At 35.4% G+C, this 23,279-nt stretch overlaps 1 protein-coding gene and 1 pseudogene across 2 annotated transcripts; one reads left to right on the top strand and one right to left on the bottom strand.

The window, feature by feature from the left end:
* The first annotated feature begins 937 nt into the window (after positions 1–937).
* On the top strand, positions 938–2,717 carry LOC129377937 (voltage-dependent L-type calcium channel subunit beta-2-like). 2 transcript variants are annotated; one of them, XR_008608012.1, is made up of 3 exons: positions 1,046–1,134; positions 1,364–1,394; positions 1,929–2,013. XR_008608012.1 is itself a non-coding variant. In XM_055058155.1 (2 exons), the coding sequence occupies exons 1-2, from the start codon at positions 964–966 to the stop codon at positions 2,490–2,492; spliced, it is 735 nt and encodes a 244-aa protein (XP_054914130.1). In that variant the 5' UTR covers positions 938–963; the 3' UTR covers positions 2,493–2,717. The 2 variants fall into 2 exon arrangements, 1 of the variants encoding a protein (XP_054914130.1); XM_055058155.1 differs by lacking the exon at positions 1,364–1,394 and having other exon boundaries at positions 938–1,134; positions 1,929–2,717.
* Positions 2,718–6,365: 3,648 nt separating this feature from the next.
* Positions 6,366–23,148, bottom strand: LOC129377950 (macrophage mannose receptor 1-like; annotated as a pseudogene).
* Between the last annotated feature and the right edge of the window lie 131 nt (positions 23,149–23,279).

Here is a 23,279-nt window from a genome sequence, read left to right as displayed (position 1 = left end):
TAAAGTTACTGTAACAGTTTTTCTATAATAGTAGAAAATAATATAAAATATGAGAATAAAGATATAAAAATCTAGAACATTCCTACTGTTGCCAGTCTCAATATGTGTGCTGTCATATTTAGGGTTTTCCAGGGAGATCTTGTTACATCATCTATATTTTATGTTGTCTTTGAGTTGGAAGTTTACATTTTCTGTTTCTGCAGCCCAGATCCAAGGGGAGGTGGAGCGTATATTTGAGCTGGCCCAGAGCATGCAGCTTGTCATTTTGGATGCAGACACAATTAATCATCCACTGCAAGTGTCCAAGACTTCGCTTGCTCCAATTCTTGTTTATGTGAAGATATCTTCACCAAGAGTAGGTTTCATCAGTCATTCATCCTGATAGAATGCATTTCTCTAAATCTGTACTTTTTGCCCTGTATTGGTCAAAAAAAACTGGATACTTACTTTTTTTTAAAGTTGTGTTCTATTTTGCCTTGTGTAGGTGCTGACAAGACTTATCAAGACAAGAGGAAAATCTCAAACCAAACATCTTAACGTCCGACTTGTGGCAGCAGACAAGCTGGCCCAGTATCCGCCGGTGAGCGCCATCTGCTGGAAATTGTTAACAACTACAATGTCACTATGATGTCAAGTCATTTTTTAATCCGCAAGTTTGATACGTTGTTAAAATCAATGCTGAGTAGCCTTAACATGCAGTAAAATAACAAATCCTGTTTTTTGAGGGATTTTTTTATCAGTCTTTAATCCAGCCTTACTTGACCACCAGTGAAGTTCTATTCATTGCAGTATTATTTTTTCTGGATTTAATTTTTCTAAATGGTTTTTGACACACTACAGCTATAGTTTTCAGTAAACTTACTCCTTCATTAAACATCCTAACACACATTTACTATGCTCTCCAATGCATCCAGGTGTTCATGTTTGTTCTATTTCTTTCTCACCATTTATTGTCTGTAGGAAATGTTTGATGTCATATTAGACGAGAACCAGCTTACTGATGCCTGTGAGCACATCATGGATTACCTTGAATCTTACTGGAAAGCAACGCATCCGCCAGAGATGGAGCCTTCAAATGCACTTGTAGCACAGCTGGCTGAGAACACATTGCCTGCCTCTCCAGCAACAGTACCGGTGCATAAAACACAATTCATACAGTGAAATCATACAGAAATATAAAAAATACTATTTTATATCACCTCATCTCATCAAACTTCATCTCATTCATGTGATGTGTACAGATATTTGTTTAAATTTAGAGAAACTTTAGATTTTTTTAACATTATTTTTGCTTCATCTGTATGTTTCCACCAGTCCACCTAACATTTAATTTCATGTCTTCTCATCCTATTACTATGAAAAGTTGAAGAAGAAATGAAATAGGCCAACAACTGGTGAGTGAAAGTTATTGAAATATAACTGTTATCGTTTTTTAGTTATGGAAAAAATGTAGAACCTCAAATACGTGCTTTTATGTAATGTCTGTAATTTGTAGCCTATTATAGTTAGATGACTGCTTGATCGAAATAATTTTATTTAAGCCTGCCCACATAATGACAGCCATTGTCACTGGAATAGATTATCTCAGTGAGCTGACCAGCGGTTATGTAAACTATTAACAGTTAATGGAAGCAACTGAAAGTCTCGGTTTTCTACTCATGAGGATTTAACCATAGTTTAAACACGTTTACAAAAGAATGTTTGTTCTTTTAAACAAATCCGGAAGAAATCCAGGTCAAAGTTTACATTTGAGCTGGAAATAAAAATTATCCATCTTATCATTTTGAAAATTTGTCACCATCTTCCTCACATTGTTTTCATTGTTCACATTGATCTTTCCACATCGTCTCTGTGATTTGGAATTGCAAGTTACTTAATTTTTTTGTGTGTCTAGTTAAATGATATTCATCTGGTCCTTTTCCTTTAAGGATGAGCAGAAGAGTAAGAAGCAGGCTGCCTCCAAGAGGAAGGGTTCAGATGAGAACCACCCAGACAAGGAGACCCCACCCGCCCCACATCAGGAGGACAGAGTTGAAAAAGGCCAAAGAAAGGAAGAAGAGGAGCGACTTCTGAGGACAGAACCAAAAAGATCGCAGCACACCCACCACCATCACCACCACCACCACCACCACCGCCGGATGGAACACCACAGCCACGCACAGCACAGCCAAATATCTGGTGATGTGAATGCAAAGTCAGGTAGAGGATACAGCCAGAGGCCTCCAAGGAGACCCTGTATGAGGAGGGAGGACGAGGTGGAGGAAGTGGAGGTGGAGGGCAATGAGGGGGAAATACACTACAACCACCGGGGACATAACCATCACCACCACAGTAGCAACCACCACCATTATCACCATCATCACATACGCCATCGTGGCCAGCTGCATGACAGGGAGGGCTACGAGCAGGAGCACAACGAACGCAACCGACATCAGAGGCATCACCAGCATATCCCAACACGGACACACCATGCAGACCTCTATCTTGTGTAACCGGGTTCTGCTTCACTCCACTGTACCAGGCCGACCCAAGTAACCCCTCGACTCTGCGTTGTGTAGATGTTTTTAAAGACCAGGAGTTCTGGGTGAACAGGCAGTTTATTTCCTGAATGAGAACAGATCGGGTTGGAATCAATGCAATGGGTCAGCTTCCCTCAGCACACTCTTGTGCAGCTTCCATAGACTGGCACTGATTACAGTACATTAATATTTTTAACATTCAATGAAAAATACAATAATAAATGATGTACCTGAATGAGAACAGATCGGGTTGGAATCAATGCAATGGTTCAGCTTCCCTCAGCACACTACAACAGAGCATCACGTTGACTTTAACTTAGCACAGAAAGTGTTTTACAATATTGACAAAACTAAAAGTGCAAAATTGGTGCCAGGCACACAAATCATAAATAGTAGTTGCACACTATTGATGTAAGTTATTACAAATTATATTTTATGTGTTTCTAACACTTTTCCGTGCTGTGTGCTGAGGAATGAAACTCACCTCTCGTGCAGCTTCCATAGACTGGCACTGATTACAGGGGCCAGCAACATATAACCAGCCACACAGAGAGGAGGCGCTATTTCCCATTGCACTGATAATATATAAAGCAAGTGGGATTCTACAACATAAACTCTGTTACACCTGCGCACAACCATCACAACTACCACCACCACCAGGGCAGAGATCGGGACAGAGACAGATACAAGGACAGGGAGAGCGACAGGGATCGAATCAGAGACAGAGAAGCACGTCAGTGGCACAAAGATTCTTACATGGATGACTGACATGTTTCTACTCCCAAGCTGATGCAGTTTTATGCTTCCCATTTTATAATGCACTCATAGGTGAAACAGTCATTTTTGAATGTACACTATTTTTTTCATACTGTTTATTACTCTTTAACACTACAGTGTTCTCTCCACACAGCCTAATTCACTTTATCTTTCACAAAAATAGAAGCAAACTACAAATTCTAATTCATACCATCAAAGGGGGATTTGCTTGTCAAAGTATGTTGCCAAGCAAATTACAACTCAATAAAGCATTATTCATGCATTTATAGGAAGCATTTCCAATATTTATTTCAGTTTTTGTAATTTAAAAGCATTGGATTTTACCATATACAGTTACTGACAAAAATTTAACATCTCATGAATTCTTGTAAGAATTGCACATCAGATTTGGAGGAGACAAAGAAAATAAACGATGCCCTGCAGCCTTTATAAAATGAGGGCATAGATGGAACCATTCATTGACTCTCATTGATTAAATGAACACACTTAAATCCTTTTAATTAAAGAAGTACTGAGCCTTACAACAAACAGTAAGGTCACAATAGACCACTCAGCCTTGAACAATAAAGAAAAACAGCAAGAGAGTCTCCTACCTCTATAGGTTCTTGTGCAAGCTCCACTAGATATCCCTGAAATGGTGAGTTGGCTGTTGGGTCCCATTGATTTTGATAGTACAGCTTGGTTATCTGCTCTGAGCTCCATATAAAGCTCCTGGCCTTGGAGGGCAAGCACCGTTTCATTCTTACATTCCCACTTTTGGAGTTCACTTGTTTCATCACAGTTGTACAGGCTCACTTGATTCCCGACACTTTTTCCCTGAACTCCCAGGCATTTATTCACCCTGGGAACCAGCAGTCGATTGCCAGTTGTCCAGCGTATGTCGTCGCACCTGCTGCCAGCTTTAACTAAGCAAAATTGTGTGCCTGTGTTGGTAAGCTGAAATGGTGAATCTCAAAAGAGAAATTGTTCAAAACAGTTCCATGAGTAACTAAAATAAGTAATAGGGAAAAAAAAGTCTACAATTCAATAACAGTAGCTGATTAAAAATAATATTCTGGTGTTAAACTGTTTCAAATATCCATGTGCAATGGTTGAAAACAAAGCTTAGACCCATGCATTTTAACAGAAACTCACAAACATCCTGCTATCAAAAGTGGGAATACTGTACCATTTGACTCCAATGAATGGAAATGTGTAAAAGGAAGCCCCAGGATCACATACAAGCCATGCATTATGAACCTTTAAAATGCCCCAAAGCTGAGCATTTAATCCATATGTTGCCTGCAGAAAATGTAGAAGTGATGTTAGAGATTTCAGAAAAGGGTAGGATTTAGTCACTGACTTATTCCGCTGCAACACGTCACTAAATCTCCTTTTCAAGGTTTTCCTTAAAGTCAGAATTCTGATAGACTTGTTTCATACTTATTTATTTTTTGATTAAAATCAGATCAACACATTTTCAAGTATTCAGTGTGATTATTAAAAAAAAACATTTAACCTATTTAATAACTTGAAATAATTTACATGTTTATTTGCTAAGATAATCATCCTAAATCCAATGCAGGACTCAACACAACAAAACAAAGCACTGAAATAAATCCAGAAAGGCACATTTTTATAAACTCACCATAAGAGTAAATGTCTTAAGCTTTTCACAATTTCTCTGTTTTTTTAATCTGACGTAAAAAATCCAAAAAAACAGGAAATGAGTCAAACTGCGGTTTAATGTGCACAGCACAATTTAATAGTAAATCAAATCACTTGCCTTAGGTAACTAAAATCCTTCCTTTTTGCAAAACTTGCAAAAAGGAAGTCTTCAGAATGCTGACTGTCATTTTTAATTTCTCAAACCCAGTTTCTGATTTTCTCATTTGATTCAGTTAATATTTAAAGTTCACATTCAAGTGTGTTGTGTTGTCCAAGACACACCTTGCGCATTTAATAGCTCTTACTGAGGTTTAATTTAAAAAACAAACAAAAAATAAATAAATGAAGGACAATGAAGACAATGAAGGAACAAAACAATTCCATGATTATTTTCAAAGTAAAGCAACTATTCAGATTTTGAGAGGGTACACCGGGATCACCAAAACACTGAAAGTGTTTGTCCAGGTAAAAAGAACTTCTTTGTGATTCATTTCAAGGCTGCCCACTCCTTGCCTCCCTGGGGAGATGCATGATTCAATTCTTTTCATATTTGAAACGTCTTGTTATCCCAGATGATAAATTAACACACACAGACAGACACTCACGCAAGTAACCCAGATGGATGAAGGTTAATATTTTATTTATTCATCTGTCTAATATGATGTCAAATATAAACTTCTGTTAATAGCTACCATTTCCAGATATTAATTTTGTAGAGCAAAGCTGCCCTGGCTCACTTTGGAAACCAGCTTTTTTATTGTTATAACTTGTTACTTGTCTTAGATCAATACATAATATATAGATATATTTTTGACTATTTTGTGACTGTATACTAGGAGACAATTAATCTGTAAAAAATTGAGCTGCTCTGCCTCAAACACCTTTGAGTTCAGTGCTTTGCCCAACACCAACATGTGGCTGGAGGAACTTAGAATCTGAACCATAAGTTTTGGATTCTCAGCACACACATCTTCTGCCGTAGTTCAAGCGCCAACGCATTTAACTTCCAATTTAATTTGAATTCACAAATTACATCAATTCACTTTCATTCATTTTTATTTTATTCATATAAGGCCTATTTCAAACAAAGGTCATTTTAAGGCACTTTACAAAACAGATCTAATTTATCAATAAAATTATACAGTCAAGAAAATAATCAAAGTTATAACAGTCAAGAAAATAATCAAAGTTATCATTCGGACACATTTAAGATCAGGGAAATTCCTTCTATATAAATCCCACTTATTATACAAAATGGCCAACTTTGTAAAAATGAAAATAAAACAAAAAAATTTGAATAGCTTTACTAGCAAATTCCATTTTATGTATTTACTTTTTTCTTTTTACCAAAGCAACAAGTTGACAGGAAGTTTTGTTAATTAGATTATTTAAATAAAAATATTGATGGATTTCTTTGTTAAGCATATCACTGATTACCATGTCAAATATAGATCTAAAGCAATGTTTTTATTTTTCCCTACATGCTTCTTCTACCTTGTTGCATTTTGACCTTATGCTTCTAGACATATCCTGGTTTCAGAATAACATTACATATTGACTGCTGAAGTGAAACTTACACATTGCAACATTAAAGATGCAAGGAAGCTAAGTTCATAAGTTCATTTCCTACTGGAAGACTGTCAGCAAAGATAAGAAACCAATGGTCTTAGGTGCTTTTGCAGGACTGCAAAAAACCACCTTACATCTGCACAAATCACATAGGAAGTGTAGCAAGATAACTTCCTTTGTTAGTCAGAGAATGCTCTGACCTACCAACTGTATAACTTTGCATTTTCTCCATGCTGGGAATTGAATTACAAGCAAACATCTATAGAGACTTTCTACCTTTAGTGAATTGTGTCTTGTTTGATCTTTTTTGCAAACACATTTTTCTAACAATAATATTTGGAGAGGTGTTGCATCATTTCTAAATGAATGACTACTTTGAGTCAAAGAGTGTTCATGTCTTCTTTCTCAGTAGGCAATTAAACTTTTGCAGTAGTTAGAATACAATATACATCCAAGCTACTTGAATTAACATTCCAGTTAATTAATTGTTACACCATCTTCTTGTATAAATCATTCTTTGCATTTACATTGATCCTAAGCAGCCATAACAGAGAATACGTCCATGCACCATCTGCTGTCTTTTACAATTATATAGTTATTACAGGTTGACTGTTATCTTCATCTGCGTTCCCCAGCAGTTTTTTAGTGTCCACCAAATTTTTCTGTGACTGGTTGCTGCTGAAAAGTGGGTTATCAAAGGCCGTTAACCCTCCAGGGATTGGTATGAGAGTCATCTGATGACCAGACTTCTTGAACAGGAAGAAAGCAATACCTGCTCCCATTGCGATCCCAGCAATGACAAACACAGCTACTAAAGCCGTGTGACCCCGACCTTGAGGATCAATGGCAACATCTGCAGAGAAAAAAAAGTAGATGAAGAAAAAAAAAAAATTCCAAATAGAAAAAGATGAAAGCATGACTCACTTGGTTTGGGTGATGGCTTTGGAGGTAACACTGGAAAGAAAAAGAAAACCTTATCAAAAAATGTTGCAGATTTGGTTTTTTTTAATTGGTAGAAATTATTTGCATGCTGCTAACAAATTCTAAATTACTTGCACTGTAATGTTGAGAGGACCATGTTTGTCTATGTGGCTTTTACTGTGAAATGTCAGCTGTTAGGCAGCTATTTTCCTCAAAAGAATGAAAGAGGTATCAATATGATCTTTAACAAAGTCAAACAAATGGACAAAGTTTAAAAAACTGAGGAAATGTACCAGAAATTTCATTTGATACAGTGTAAATATCAAGTTTACATTGTAAAGAAAATATAAGACCAAAGACAATAAAATTAATTACACTATGATCTTTTTACTACAGCAAGGGAAGTGTCTGAAATGCTATTGAAGTGATTTTGATAGTTGAGATTTAATTCATTGTAAAGTTTTTACCTTTGGCTGCTTTACAGATGTATGGTCTGTTTGCCATCGATACCCTGTATGCCATTTCCCGTCTGATACAATAATCATGCCGTAGGAGCGAGACGGATACTCTCGCCAGTTTTGAAAATCCATGACCGTTTTATCCAACCACATCCATTCTCCTGGGGATAGACAGATATTTATTTTATTATTTTCTGTATTTTATGGAATATCTAAAATGTTTAAAAATAGAAATAAATAATAAATTACACAAATACATTGTAAAACATTGATGGTGCCTGAACATGCAATTTCAGTAAACATGAAAATTTTTTTGTTTTAACTCTGAAAGTAAAGTTCATAAACATTAAGTTCATTAATCTTGAATTGTGAATTTAACTGAATGCTGCAATTTAAATCAAACTATTTCACAATATGAAAGAAATAACTGTCTTCATCTAGTTAAAGAGCACACATTTCTCTATTATTTTCACTCACAAGAAGACAAGATTATTTTAGCTAACTACTTAATTAACTAAATGGTTAAATAATTACTTTAGAATAATTTAAATTCTTGCTTCAAATTGCATGAACAAAATTTTTGATCTGGTGATAAATTTCATCAAACATTACGATGCATTCTGCTCTCAAATATTCAGCGTGAACAGGACATTATCCTCAAGCTTTGTAAGCTAAGGATTGCTGAAAATAGACATTTTCCTTAATAAAACACAAGACTCAGATCAATCTAACACACTTCCATCTCAGGATACAACAACATGCTGCTAAGCATTCTGGGAAACAGTTCCCACTCCTATCTTTTTCCGCTTGCAGTTTTTATAAGTGCTAAACTAAAAACTCTTAGAGGTTTGAAAAAATATATTTAAAAAAAGTTGAAACAACTTACCACAGTAAGTTTATATTTCACAAACTCACACATGTAGGTTCAAAATCTAAAACTCGCTAAATGTAATTGACTCAGAGTGGAAGACAGCAGACACAACTAAATGTGGATCAAATGTTTTACAGTGTAAAATTACTTTTGTAAAACATAGAAGACACATGTTCAGATAATTTTTCCTTTAACACTGCCTTTTTGTGATGTTCATTACCTTTAGTAGTTTTGAACAGGCCCAGCCAATAAGATGTGTATGAGTTTTGAAATGTTTTAATGTTATTAAGTATGAAATCCTGTTCCCAGGGATCTCCAATGCTGGCAAGGGTTCCACCTTCACAGAACACACCAGTAGTTATTTTTTTTGTACATGCAAAATCAATTTTCACTACTACAGAAAGGATTTTTCACAGAAGACACCTACCATGTGACCGACAGCTAGTAGTTGCATCTTGCCACTCTTTCTCTTCAGAGAAAAATAGGTAGCAAAAATTTCTGAAAGGTTTCCAGGTCTGCCACCGACTTCGGCCATATGAAAGCAGAGAAGCTCCGTATCCAGTCCTACCTGGATATGGGTCTTCTGGACAAATTCCAGGATAATCGTCTGATTTAACTTCTGGCGGTGTGTCTGTGTATTACTAAACAGTGGTACAAATTGCTTATTTAATAATTGAAAAACGTTTTATTAAAATTTATTTAGCATTACATAGCAAAATGGAAGAAATTTTAACAGTAAAATGCAGATTTAAGCAAATTAAGGGATGTTTTGCTTATATGTTTATTTAGAATATATTTAGTTTGCCTTCACCTGTGGACTTCATGCAAACACTGCCGAAGTTGTGATTGCAATCACTGGTTTTCCATTTTCCATCAACATCCACATAAACACAAATTCCCCCTATACGTGGTTCATTCCTATCCCAGCGGGTGAAAAGTAATGGCCAGCCCTCTATGTATTGGAAGTAGTTATTAGTCTGAAAGTAAAAAAAAAAACATCCAAAAAATAAAAAAAGAGATAATACATACGGCTCAATGACCTAATCTTTTGTGTAAAGTAAACTTTGGTTACACAGATAATCGACAAATATCTTGTTTAGAAAACAGGGCTGAGAAGCATTCAGTGTAATTTGGTAAAAAGGGTTAAACATTGTTAAATATCTCAAATATATGTTAAACATTTTTCAACTGATCAAACTGAAATTCATATTTCCACTTAATACATCAGACAGGTCTTGTACCTGTAAAAATTTGCATTTCACCAATTCCCTGTGAGCATTTTGTTATGAAAGCATTACATCTAATATGTTTGAATGGAATCTAGAATAAATGTTTGCTTTTAGAGGCTTTAAAGACCATACCTGTTTTTTATTGAGTCCAATCCACAGAGGACGTTTAAGATTCAAAGCCAGCAGCTCAATGTAAGCCTGTGTCCACTCACTCCGTACACTGACCAGTTTGGCACCGTCAGCTTCACAGGTCTTCTGAGCATCAGACCAACTCTTTTGCTGGGTGACAAGCTTGATGGAATCATTTAGGATTTTGAAGTAATTATCTGGATTTGTTGGTGTAGTTTTTTCAGGTGTATTTGGTTCTGTTTAAGAATAGAAATGATAAGTAATAATTTTTTAGTTTTCAATCATAGTACTTATGTCATTGCAAAAATGTGCATTTAAAAATGTATACATTTAAATAGAAATGATTATAATTAAATACTATCTACTTGTAATCAGAATGCATGAGTTGTGTAACCTTGTAAAATAAAATGGAGAAACATTTATTGTGCATCCTTAGAAAATAATTTGTGTAAAAAATGTATTTGTAAAAAATAATTACTCAAGTTCTTTTAGTTAATATTTTTTTTACTGGTGCAAATAAAAAACTCTCTTGCTTTGGTGTGAGTTTCCACCTGCAGGTATTAATTTTTACAGCTGATTGGTCAATGCTATGTCAATTAAAAATGTAACGATCCACTAAGATTACAGAAAAGTTCAGTAGGAGATTCATAGAATCTCATAGAATCAGGTGTATCTCAGGTGTAGAGTAGTAACATAATTCAGTATCACTTTTTGGGTCACTTGGAAGCTTTTGAGTTTAGGGTTTGAGGTCTTGCTGTTTGTGTGTTTCTACCAACTGGAATTTGTTGGTGGTCGTTTATTGAATCAATGCATTCTGCATAAGTACAGTGAGTCTTCCCAAGTGACATATCTCATGCTGTAACAGCACACTACATGACAAACCATTGCTGACTGTAGTGAGACATAAGGGCAATATCTGTCACATATCTAACTTAAAAGTAACTTTGCTGCAGGAGAAAAACCACCACCTCAGTAAACTTGGACATCTGGAGCAAAGTAGAAGGATTGTGCAAACAAAATGGTTATAAAAAGTTCTTGTGATTGGCCAATCAGCCAAAGGAAGGAAAATAAAATTCTCTTTACAAGGTTACACAAATCAATTCACAACTATGGATTCCTATTTACAAGTATTAATTATGCAAATTTTATTACAATTTTACTAATCATTTGCTGTTTTTTAGCAGAGAGAAATAAACTAGACCTGGACTGAAGGTTGAAAGTGGGACAGAAAGGTGTAGTATGCAAGTAAGTGAAAATTTTACTGTTTTGAAAACCATCAGGAGGAACCACATTAAATGACTTACGTAAGCCACTTAAACATATAAATCCATTGGTGTCATTGCAGGATTTAGGTATCCATTTTCCAAGTCCATATGAAGGATTACCGTTGATCACAGCACATTTTTTCTGTTAGAAATGACAACCCAGCAAATGTAGATCAAAAAAGATGGTAATTAAGTGTAAAATGGTAAGAATTACATTTTAGAAAATACTCACCTCGTTTCGAAATGCAATATACAACTGCAAAATAAAGCAACATTTGAAGGTTATTATAATCTGTACACCTGAGAATCAGAGAATATTTTTTGTTCCCCGCAGGGGAAAACTGAGGGAGATGTGATCAGAATTACAGGGAGAGATCATATCTATTCAGTCACATTTTCTTTATTCAGTCCCTGGTAGACCAGCCCTCACTATTAGGACGTAATTTTCTGCCAGTGGATCAGAGCGAAGCTTGTTTCACTAGCAAAAGGAATGGTTTTTGTGTATTCAAACGTAAATAATCTAAGAATTACTTACGTCTTCATCAAAAGGATTCTGACAAATTGTAAAACTACTGATTTTGTACAAAGAAAGATGAATGTTTTTATTACTATAATAATAACGGTGTGTAAAGGGTGAATGCCTATTTCGCTAATAAAACATAACACAAAATGTTATATTTAATTAATTGTTTGAGTAATAACATTTTCAAATTGACAACACAAACATACAATGTCAACTTACAAAAAGATCAAAATTGACATAAGACTTTGGCCGTCCATCGGTCCAGTAAAACCCATTGCCATACGAGCTATGAATACCAATCCACAGGTCTCTATTTGGTGTGTTCGCCATTTCAGACACTAAAAACACTGAAAACAGAAAACAGTCGTTAAAGTCCCAGACAATTTCAAATCAATAACATAATAAATTTCTGGCTTTTCTGATTGGCATGGAAATTCCCATCACTTTGCATTCCAGTTTAATCATGTTTAGACCTGCAAACAATATTTCTAGTGAGGGTGGTTAGTAGTCAAATACAAAGCCTAACTGCAAGGCTGATGACTAGAAAACTTAGCAAAATACTAAGGTAAATGTATTGTAGCAAATAACTTGAACTGAAGTAAATGTTCAAAACTGTCATGAGAAAACCAACCTTGCTCATGTCTTGAGGGAATAGAGGCCAAGTTTCCTCCCATCTCTTGACATTGTTGCCTTGCATTGAACCATGTTACTTTTTTACTATATATGATCTTGTAACACTGAAATTGAGCCATAAGAAATTAAGTTACAATTTGTGTATATTCCAACCGAATGCATTCGATCTAGCTCCAACAGAAGGATATTCTCAGATATTCTCAAGGTATAAAACTGAAATGCTGCCAAATCTCACCTTGGAGTTTGATCCTCTTCCAGCCTTCTTTGCAGTTACCTTGAGGTGGGACTGTAGGAGCCACCGTGGCATTGACAGGAGGTGAGCTACTGCGCTTACAAATAGAGCCGAATTCAAATCCACAGTTGTAATCATGCCAGAACCCTGTGAAACCATAAATGATAAGTCAGGAAGCCACGATATGCATTTCACAATTTTGTGTGTATATACATAGGGATTGGTGACATTTACCAAATTATTTATATTTACATATTTATCAGATAGTTTGTTGTTTAATTTTTCTGATTTCTTCATCATTGTTCTGATTTGAACTTTTCTGTACTGGCCCTTAAAATAAAAATACAATAAGTAAGAAGAAAATCTATGGGTGTAGATGTATGTGAAATGATAAAGTGAAATAGTACCAATAGTATTATTATTGCATTATAATAATAATAACTATTTTGTTAATAGTTCATATCCCTCCCCTGGTCTTAGTTTTGTCTATATTTTTTGAATGAGTAAAAGTTGGTGAACCATTTTTCTACAATACCCTATTCTCTTACTTCATTATCTAAAAAATGCAATCAGAAGGACAAAATAATAAAAGTTCTTTTTAGTCACAAGAAAAAAGTAAATCACCGTAGAAGTCAAACTTCAAATCATGTAAGATCTAATGATTACATCACGGTCATTCCTATTAAAATGTTCCCAAATTATCAAGGCTCATATTCTAACAACACATATAAAATAGTTTTTCAGTTACTTTCATTTAGTTATCTACTTACCATTGAACGTTTTCATGACAACACAGTTTTCATCAAAATTAATAAAATTAGGTTGTCCTTCATCCCACATTTGATAAATCACTGGAGAACCATCCATCCATCTTAAAGCAAGAAAAGACGAGGTCAAGTATGCAAAGAAAAATACACTAATCCATTAATCTGCTCTGTTACCATTATATTTAGTTATAATGCTTTGAAAGAAAGCTTGCAAACAGATATTCATTTTTTCCCAAATATGTTTGGAACATAAACTTACTGGAATGACTTGTCAAGATCCACAGTTAGTCCAATCCAGAAAGAATCAGAATGATTGGATATCTACACTCAAACAAAGGCTCATTTTAGTTTATGAGTGCAGGAGAATATGTAAGAGAAATGTAACAAGAAATTCAGAAGGGAATAACTTGTGTGAATTCATAACATTGTGAACTTCAGTGAACTTTTCAAAAGTCAAATACAATTCTAATCCTGCTGCATATCACCTAATTTTTTCGCCAATTCATTAAGTTTGTCATTTAGCTCAGTCAAATGAGGAATTCATTCTTTTTTATAAATAGCACAGTAAAAATGTCTGTAGGAAGAAATGTTTAATCCTGGGTCATGGATTTTAGGTCTCATATGTTATTGAGCCAGGACAAAACACATTACATGCTGTAAGCTATTTTAGCTCTCCTCTCTCATGCTGAAAGATAAATCTACACTCCAATCTCAGGTGCTTTTTAGCTTGAGGCAGAGATGCAAAAATGCTTACAAAATGCTTACCACTGATTTTCTTAGTTTTGGGAGATCATCCAAAACTTACATGGGAAACCGACCTTATCCACCAATTATACCTACCTAAACCTCACTGTCACCGTTTACTATCCCATGAGAGAGACTAGAGACGTTATCACTATTTAATTTAAATTTTCAGACAAAAAAACATATGGATTGGCCAAAATTGGAATCTGCAGATCAGACATTTTAAAGATTAATTAAAACTGACAAATTAAAGGGTGGCTTATAACAAATATGAATCTTTTTAGATTTTTATTTTTTTTAATGTTTAAGTCTATTGTTTTTCTTCAGTTTCACAATGTCATGAACATTTGTGTGAATTTAACTCACAAAATCCCAATAAAATACATCTCACATATTTATGATCAAATGCAAACAAGTTCAAAGAGCCTGAATGATTTTGAGAGTCTCTGTTCACATAATTTTTAATATAAAGTAAATTAAAATTCCACTGAAATCTGGTGAATATCGATTTCTTTTTGACAAGCTAAATTTGAAATTTATTGTATTTTGTAGTTATATCTTAATGAGCAATTGCAAATGTGCCATACCAAATAATGAATAAACATACCTGTTTCCACAGGAAAGTACGCTCTGCTTCGCTGTTGATGGTCACAAGGTCAGCATGTTTCTCTCTGCAGGATTTTCGAGCATCGTCATTGGCCCTTTTCCGGGTTTCAATGAAGTATTGATTTCCCCCCATTCCAGCCACCCGTCAGCGGTACGGTTGTAATCTGTGCATTTGCCATAGCAAATAATGCACATTAGATACTCTATAAAAGTAAAGTCTGATACAATACAGGCAGATTGTAGCCCTGGATTAACTGGCAGAGCTTTAAAAAATCACTGATGATTGTAATTTGTTGAAAACATTAAACTTATCACATCAGATGATAGCTATGGTAGCACAACAATCTAACTACAAAGATTCTTCATTAAACTTTTACACCACATTTAAATCTTAAATTTCAATGTTAAATAAAATAAAAACCTTTTTTTAATCTATGCATGAATCATAAAATCAGATCTAACATTTTCATTCTCAATAAACAAATGTTAAAATTCTACATCTATGATAAAATGTTAGCATTTATGCCTCCGCAGCTGCTTAGTTCATTTATGCCTGGAGTCAGCTCTAAATATGACCAGCATTACCTGGAGTTTGAAAATCTGTTGGTTAATTACTTGGAATTTAACAGAAGTGCAAAAATATTATCTTATTTATTTTAATTGTATTTTTTTTGTTGTTTTTAAGACTCTATAAGTATTGTCAACAAGTAACCTATAATTACAGAGTAATATTTCTACATTTCTTTTAAACATGTAAACATGTAAAGAAAGGCGTTTCTCAGGATTTAAACTCTTTTTGCAAGGAGAAAATTCAACCCGAACCCGAAGTGAACCAGACAAACCCAGCCTGATTACAGTTTGTTAACGACACAGTTGCGATTTGTGAATTTAAAAAAGTAATATTCAATTTGTCAGAACAAAAATGTGCACAGTCTGAGGGTTTGCCAACCATTATTAGCATCACCACCAGAAAGTTTGTTGACTATTGCGTTTCAGATTTAAAAACTGAGTTATTGTATTCAAGTTATTATATAATGCACTTACCTGGAGTTGGAGGAGGTGGGGGTGACTTCGGAGTCAATCCTACATATAGATAGAAAGCACACCAGAAATAAAATATATGGTATAATTGGGAACTATAACACAAACTTTGGTAACATTCAATGTATCTAGGCATAACTTTATATAACTGTATGCCATAGCCACCTTTTACCTGTACGAATCTGACAAACCCAGCCATTAGGCGCTTCACACTGTTTATCATTCCAAGACCCTGATAGACCCCAATCGCTTGAAAAGAATTCAACGCAAGATTCAACATTGTTTTTGTTGTTTGGTTCTCCATCTTTCCAGTGTTGAAAGTTTACCTGTTAAGAAAACCATTATGATAAGGATCATAAAGATCATAATAGTTTTGTCACAGATTGAGAAGTCCTGTAAAGAAAAGCATCTGTTTACTCACTGGGGATCCGTCACTCCACTCAAACCAGTGCCCTGGTCACTGGCACTAAGTCCAATCCAGAGTATTGAATATTTGCTGTAGAAGTAGGATCCGGAAACAGATTATATTTTAAGTTTCAGTAGCAAATACAAGTACTTTGGATGACCTACACATTCCTCAGGCTGCCATATATGGATGAGTATGGATAAAGACCAGGGTTTGTAAGACCACTGATCACAAATACAGTATGTGTGCGTGTTCCCTGCACTCCTATAAAAGGCTCAGAGTCTCTAGTTTTGCTGGCTTTGTCCCTCCAACCAGCCTCTGAATTTCTGCTAACTTAAATTCAAAATTTTGCACTTGCTTAATCTCTAAATATATTTTCTTTGCTTAATAAATGTATGTTTGTACTTCAAAACACCTGAGTCAAATAATGGGGTCATTAGCAGAACTCTGCAGAACTTGACTGCGTTTAGGAGGTGATTCAACTATTTGAATCAGCTGTGTTGGACCAGGGAGACATCTAAAAGTTGCAGGAGACCGGCTCTTGAGGCCTGGAGTTGCCTAACCCTGTGCCAGAATGTGTTGATAAAACCTGTTCACAAACTGTTAATATGTCAATGAAATCTTAAAATTACATAACATTTTTGAACATTTTTTCAGTCCCTTCAGGAACTAATAATAAATGAGACTGTTTATTTACTGGCTGTATAAATCATGGACTATAACCATATATCAACTAAATTCTCAAGAAACTGGAGGGATTGATTGATATAAATTGGCAGTAAACAGATAAAAACTGCATTGATATGATTGATAATAATATTCAATCACACTTAGTGTTTAGTCTGTGGAGGGCCACATAAAAAGCTACGGCGTGCCGGATTTGGCCCCCGGGCCTTGAGTTTGACACATGTGCTATAGACAACCCTAAAAATATGCATGTAGCATGCTTATAATGTAAGCATGCTACATGGTATTTCTCATCCATAATGTGATTTCAGCCTTATTAGCAATTACTGACAAAATACCAAAGGGATATTGATCATTTTGCAAACAAAAAAAAAGAAAAAGAAAAAAATGACATAAAAAAGCATTGTGGTGCAACTCATTGAAAAATTGCTGTTTATGGCAGTAGATAAATAAAGTCATGCTGTACCTAGATGATTGCTTATTCAAATTCAACTCAGCAGCGCTGTGGAAGCTTAGTAGGTCTCCTCCGATTGCTCTGCAGTAGTCCCTGGCCTCAAACCATTACTTAGTCTCTAAACTCCCTGGAAATACCTATAAACACAAGAAGTTCACCTCCTGTTATCTGTCTGTGTCCATTCATCCCTCATTTTATTACTGAGAAAAATTCAAGTGAATGTGATGTCTCCAATCAGACTGCAGTTCATCCTCTGATGTCTTTTGTTTATCAGTTAACTGTCATCATCAAAACTATGAGAAAATGTGCAGGTTGCCTCAAACAAGTTAAAAGAGAAGATTCACACTTTCAGAAAGGCAAATTCATGGTTTCAAATTATAATAAAGCAGCCATTGAGGATTTTATTATTAGTGTTTCAATTATTTGAAAACCTAGAACAATCACAATTGCAATCAGCCATTTTTTCTAACTGACGTCACTTATGTTGACAAATCACTGCAGTTTAGCAGTGCATACATTAAAAATGTCAAATTTCACCTTGTAACAGAAATATCTTGATGAGATTTTGGTCCATCCATCTGCACAAAGGTCAGAGGGAGCAGTCGTTGGTGCAGGTGTCAAAGCTGTCCCTTCTGCTTGATATTTGCAGATGTACTTTTCTCTGTTTGTACACGGCAAAACGTCCCAGAGGCCCGCAGTGCTACCAGTGGTCATTGCGACACAACCCTGGTTGCGCCCTTGTTGGCAAAGAAATTAAAAACTGTCATTTTAAAAGTTACTTTCAAACACATTATACGAACATAGATGTTTTGTACCTGGCATTTCCCTGTTCCAGTGAGTATATCTCACAGGAACAGTGCTGGTCCACTCAAAAACATCTTGGTTCTTCTGGTTTGAAAGCCCTAACCAGAAATGTTTCTCGGATCTGAGGCCCACCAAGCTGACTAGGAAGGCATTATCCACCCTGGAAACATGGACAATAAAATAATAACCATTTACCACAATAATTTTTGTTATTTAACTTACATATTTGATTTTGAGTTACCAAATAGGTTAATTTAGCTAAAGATAAAGATTAAGTTAGGTGTGTTAGTCCCAAATACTGAGCTATTTAGATGCAATAATGTAAAGGTATTTCTTAAATAACAAGATAGAGCTACAGTATGTTTCACATTAGTTAAACAGCTAGATTTTATGAATGAGATGTTGCTGCTATGTTGTCCTACTAGGTCTAAGATTATACAGAACAACATGGTGTAATATTTCATGTGTTTTCTTTATACACTTAAAGCTTTTTAATTGTCATTTTTTATCTCAGAGGACCAGTTGTTTCTTCTTATGTCACCTAATTTGTTTATCATTACAAGAAAATGAATTGTATTTTATGATTTTAGCAATATTTCTTATAAACAAATATGGCTTGTTTGTATCACAAAATCCCTTTGGTGTTAGAAATCTGCCTCCCTCACTCTCTTTTTCTCTTCCTCTCTCTCTCGCTCTTTTTTTTTAACATGCCTGTAAAAATATGTATATTTTATATATACCTGTTTGAAACATCTGCCAAGTAAGAATTTGATCTCTTGCATTCCTCTTTCGTGTCTCCAAATGTCTTTCTTTCCGTTCCAATGAAGTAACAGTAGGAGCCGTATCTTTTCCAACCCTTTTCAGGAAAAATAAAAAGAACATTTTAATCTCTTTCTGTGTCAAGATGCAAAACAATATAACAGGCAGCAAAACATTGAACTGACAATTGTGCATTTCTAATTCTATCACTTATGAAAACTGTGTTTTGTTTTGTTATTTACTTTATTGAAAGCTTTTACTTTTATGCCAGATAAAATATTTTAAAAAATGTTTTTCCACACTTGGAAAAAATCACTCACAACTTTGCAACCTGTATCCTGTTGTATTTCATCCCCACTGGGTTCAGAAGCACTGGTTTTCATACAAATGAAGCCATGGGTCTCCTTACAGTCACGATCCGCCCAGTTTTCGTTCTACAGGAAGAAAATACAGTTTGTTTTACAATATATTGTCAAAATACACAGATTTGATCTATGCAGACCCATTCAAAATAATGTTGAAAAGTTAGTTTATTTTAGGAACTTAATAAGTGAAACAAATGAATAGATTAATTACATGCAGATGGATGTTTGAATGTGTATATTTCTATAAATTATGATGATTTTCCACTTACAGTTAATGAAAGTATTACATCAGAGCAATGAAACTATTTTTGAAAACACAAATGTTGGGTTAATGAAAAGTATGTTTAATACCTGCTTATAGGTTGTTATTGTCAAAAGGTACTTTTAATCTGACAAACAAGACTCATTGGATTGCATATTCAAAATTATTCAAATGACTGTAATACCTCCAATCAGTTCTGGCTCTCCTGTCAATGGGATTTACTAGAAAAATCTCCAAATGGGTTAGAACCAGATCTAATCCATGAACTACCTCCACTTTTTTCTATGTAGAGAAACAGTTGGTGTGTTCTATGTCAGAAGCTCATCTACCATCATGGATCCTATCTCAATAAGTTGAGTGACTATAAATGCATTGGTAAATTGAGTTCTTTGCTTTGTGGCCCAGCTTCACCATACCAGACCAGATTCAAATGTGTCACATTTAAAAGAGAACATAATGTTTCTCACCTCTCCTCTGACAAGAACACAATCGTTTTGGTTTGTTGCAGTTTGTGGTTTTCCAACCTCCCAGCTAGTGAAGGTAACTGTGGTGTGGTCAGACCAGTCAAACAGGCCTTCTGTTTTAATGTCATTGAGTCCAATCCAAAGCTCATCAGTGGAGGCTGCAAACAGCAGAAATAAATAAAGGAATTGCCGTTATACATCTAAATATCTATCATTAGTTTATAGGACTTCATAAACTTTAATTTATGTGCTCAGTTTGCAGATTCCTTATTGTGATTAAAAGAAAAGGCAAAATAGTTAGCTTGAATTTTAGCAATTCAATGGTTTGTCAAGTGTAAGAAAACCCCAAACTAAGAAATCACCAGTAGACTGATTGATATGAAAATAAGGGTACCATATCCAAGCTCTGACGTGATAAAACTATGGTCCTCCATATTGCGAATGCTTGCAAGATCGCCTCCGTCTTTACGACAATCCTGCTGAGCACCAGACCAGCTTTGGGCATTTCGATAAAGTTGGAAGCAGTGACCATTGTATGGAACCCATGGTGCTGAACAATATCCCATGTTAAGAACTGATTGCAGGAAACACAAAAAGGAGAATGTAAACCACAAGTTGCAAATAATATGAGTTCAAAACATCATAAGCATATTTTATTTTTCCCAGAACTGGTAGTAAAAATTATTTTACCTGCCGTTGGAGAAGCCAGAACTCCTTTACTGTAGCAGATGTAGCCGAATTTCTTGCTGCATATTGAATTTTGCCATGCATACCCTACGGTTCCATCCATCATTCCACAGGTATATGCTGGATGGGTGATTGGTTGTCCTAAAACGACATAATGGAAAATGTTAGGTATGTTGTAACTTATCATAACTATTTTTTCACATCAGGGTTTAATTTTGTAATTTAGTTTTCCATCTTGACAGAAAATGATTGTGTAAATACAACGCTCAAAAGCAACACAAGTTTGTGAAGAGTTAAAGGAAAGCTATTTGTGGACCTTGTGATTTTTATCAAAATATGAGACTGAAAAATCCTACCTGAATCCCAATTAAGGTAACGAAAAGGGTCCCCATTAGACCACTTCCAGCCATGTTCTGAATCCAGAGTCAGCCCGGTCCAAAGTTTATATCCTTGGCGGTTTCCTTCTGGCTCAAGCAACACTATATGGGTGAAATAAAAGAACATTTAAAAAGAAAGACCATGAAGAGCTCATGTATTTTCTTGCCAGTCTGAGTTCTTCTAAGTCGTGAACCTGTGATGTAAGCCTGCTCGTGGGGGTCATTGATGGTGAGCAAGGAGGCGCTCTGCTGCTTGCAGCTTGCTTCAGCCTCTGCCCATGTCAAAGCAGAATTGGTGTTCAGTTGATAAAATGCTCCACTTACTGGATGTTTGATCCAGCTGTCCTTATCTGCAAAACATAATATACAAGTTCATCTAACTACATAAAATATAAAACAACTTTATCTGTCATGAGGACATCAGATAACTTGCACATTCTCAGGGTGACCACTTAAGGGTTAAATAGCAAATAAATGTTTTTTTTTCAGTAATTCTGCAAAAAAATGTAACATTTACATTGTATAGATTAGCTACAGAGAGAAATAATTCAAGTTTGTAAACACAAACCCAGCAAGTGCTGTTAGAAATATCAGTTTGCATGAAAATATACATCTGTGTATGGTGGCTCAAGTTGAGCCTCAGTCCATACTTTGGGAGGCATCTTAAATGCTTTACAACCCTCAAAAGTTAAACCTGTTTCTTAAGAAACCTTTTCTGCCAAGCCTTTTCCTTTTGTGAGCAAAGTGCTGCATACAAGCTCTTTTATTATTGTTCTTTTGTAGTTTTTACATTTTATGATGAACTGGCCTTGAGGATTTCATTCACTTTTATGAAGATTTACCAATTTACTGAAGTGGCATATTTATATTATTTTGCTTTTCTCACATTTTTTTCAAACAGCTCAACATTCACTAATGATAAAGTGCTTTTTTAATTTAAAAGGGCATTACAATAAGCATTTAAAACACTGACTGTACTATATCACTAAGATGAAAAGATTGTTCAGTACTCACCGCTTGATGGGCAAAAGCCCCATATCTGACGATCGTACTTGGTTTCAACAGAGCACCAGTTATTTTGGGCTTCAGTCGAAGTGCAACTTGAGTACCACTGGTTTTCGTAAAAGAAAGGGAACATGCAGGGCCTTCCTGCTGCATTGCCTCCTATCGTGTAAAGTTCTGAAAAATGAATAAAAAAAACACAAAAAAATAGTTGCAATTAAGCACTCTGATTGATACAGATTAAAATTAGTTACTTGGATCTTGTGAAAAATGCAGTTTTATACCTCTGTAAGTTCTTGTGCAAGCTCCACTGGATGTCCCTGATATTGTGAGTTTGCTGTTGGGTCCTGCTGTTGTCACCAGTACAGCTTTGTTATCTGCTTGGAGCTCAATAAATAGCTTGTGTTCGGTGTTTGCTTGGAGGGTGAGCATGGTTCCATTCGTACAGTTCCATTTTTGGAGCTCACTGGTTTCATCACAATCGTAGAGGCTTACTTCACTCATCACAGTTATTCCCTGGGCTCCCAGACATTTATTTTTGCCAGGCACCAGCAATCGGTCAGCAGTTGTCCAGCGTAGTTCTTGGCAAATGGAGTCCGTTTTAACCAAGCAAAACCCAGCTGCGTTGGTAAGTTGAAATGGTGAATCTGAAAAGAGAAATTGTTAAAAAATGAAAAGTTCTTATCAATATTTCAGTAGCTAGCTATTAGAAAATGTTTTGTCTATATTATACAGACATGCAAGCAATAATTAGACACAGATTTCTATATGCAACTACTGCTATTTTAAAAAATCTGAAACAGATTGAAATCAAGAGTTGGAATACTGCACCATCTAATGCCAGGCACTGTAGCATTTTCAGTAGGAGCACAGTGACAACACATGTGCTCCTCATGATTCTTCTTAGACTTTCTTCACCAGGAGAATGCTTAATCCATGTAATGTCCACACAAAATCTAGAAGTTGTGTTGGTCAAGATGTAGAGATGGGGGCTTTTATCCGGAGACGCATCACGACAAGCCACGTCACCACATCTTTTTTTTTTTTATTCTTTCTATTTAGTCAGCATCATGTCTGGTTT

The sequence above is a fragment of the Poeciliopsis prolifica genome, unplaced genomic scaffold, assembly GCF_027474105.1.
Source record: "Poeciliopsis prolifica strain line A6 unplaced genomic scaffold, Auburn_PproV2 SCAFFOLD050, whole genome shotgun sequence".
Classification (NCBI taxonomy): domain Eukaryota; kingdom Metazoa; phylum Chordata; class Actinopteri; order Cyprinodontiformes; family Poeciliidae; genus Poeciliopsis; species Poeciliopsis prolifica.
This window is presented reverse-complemented; position numbering and strand designations above follow the sequence as displayed.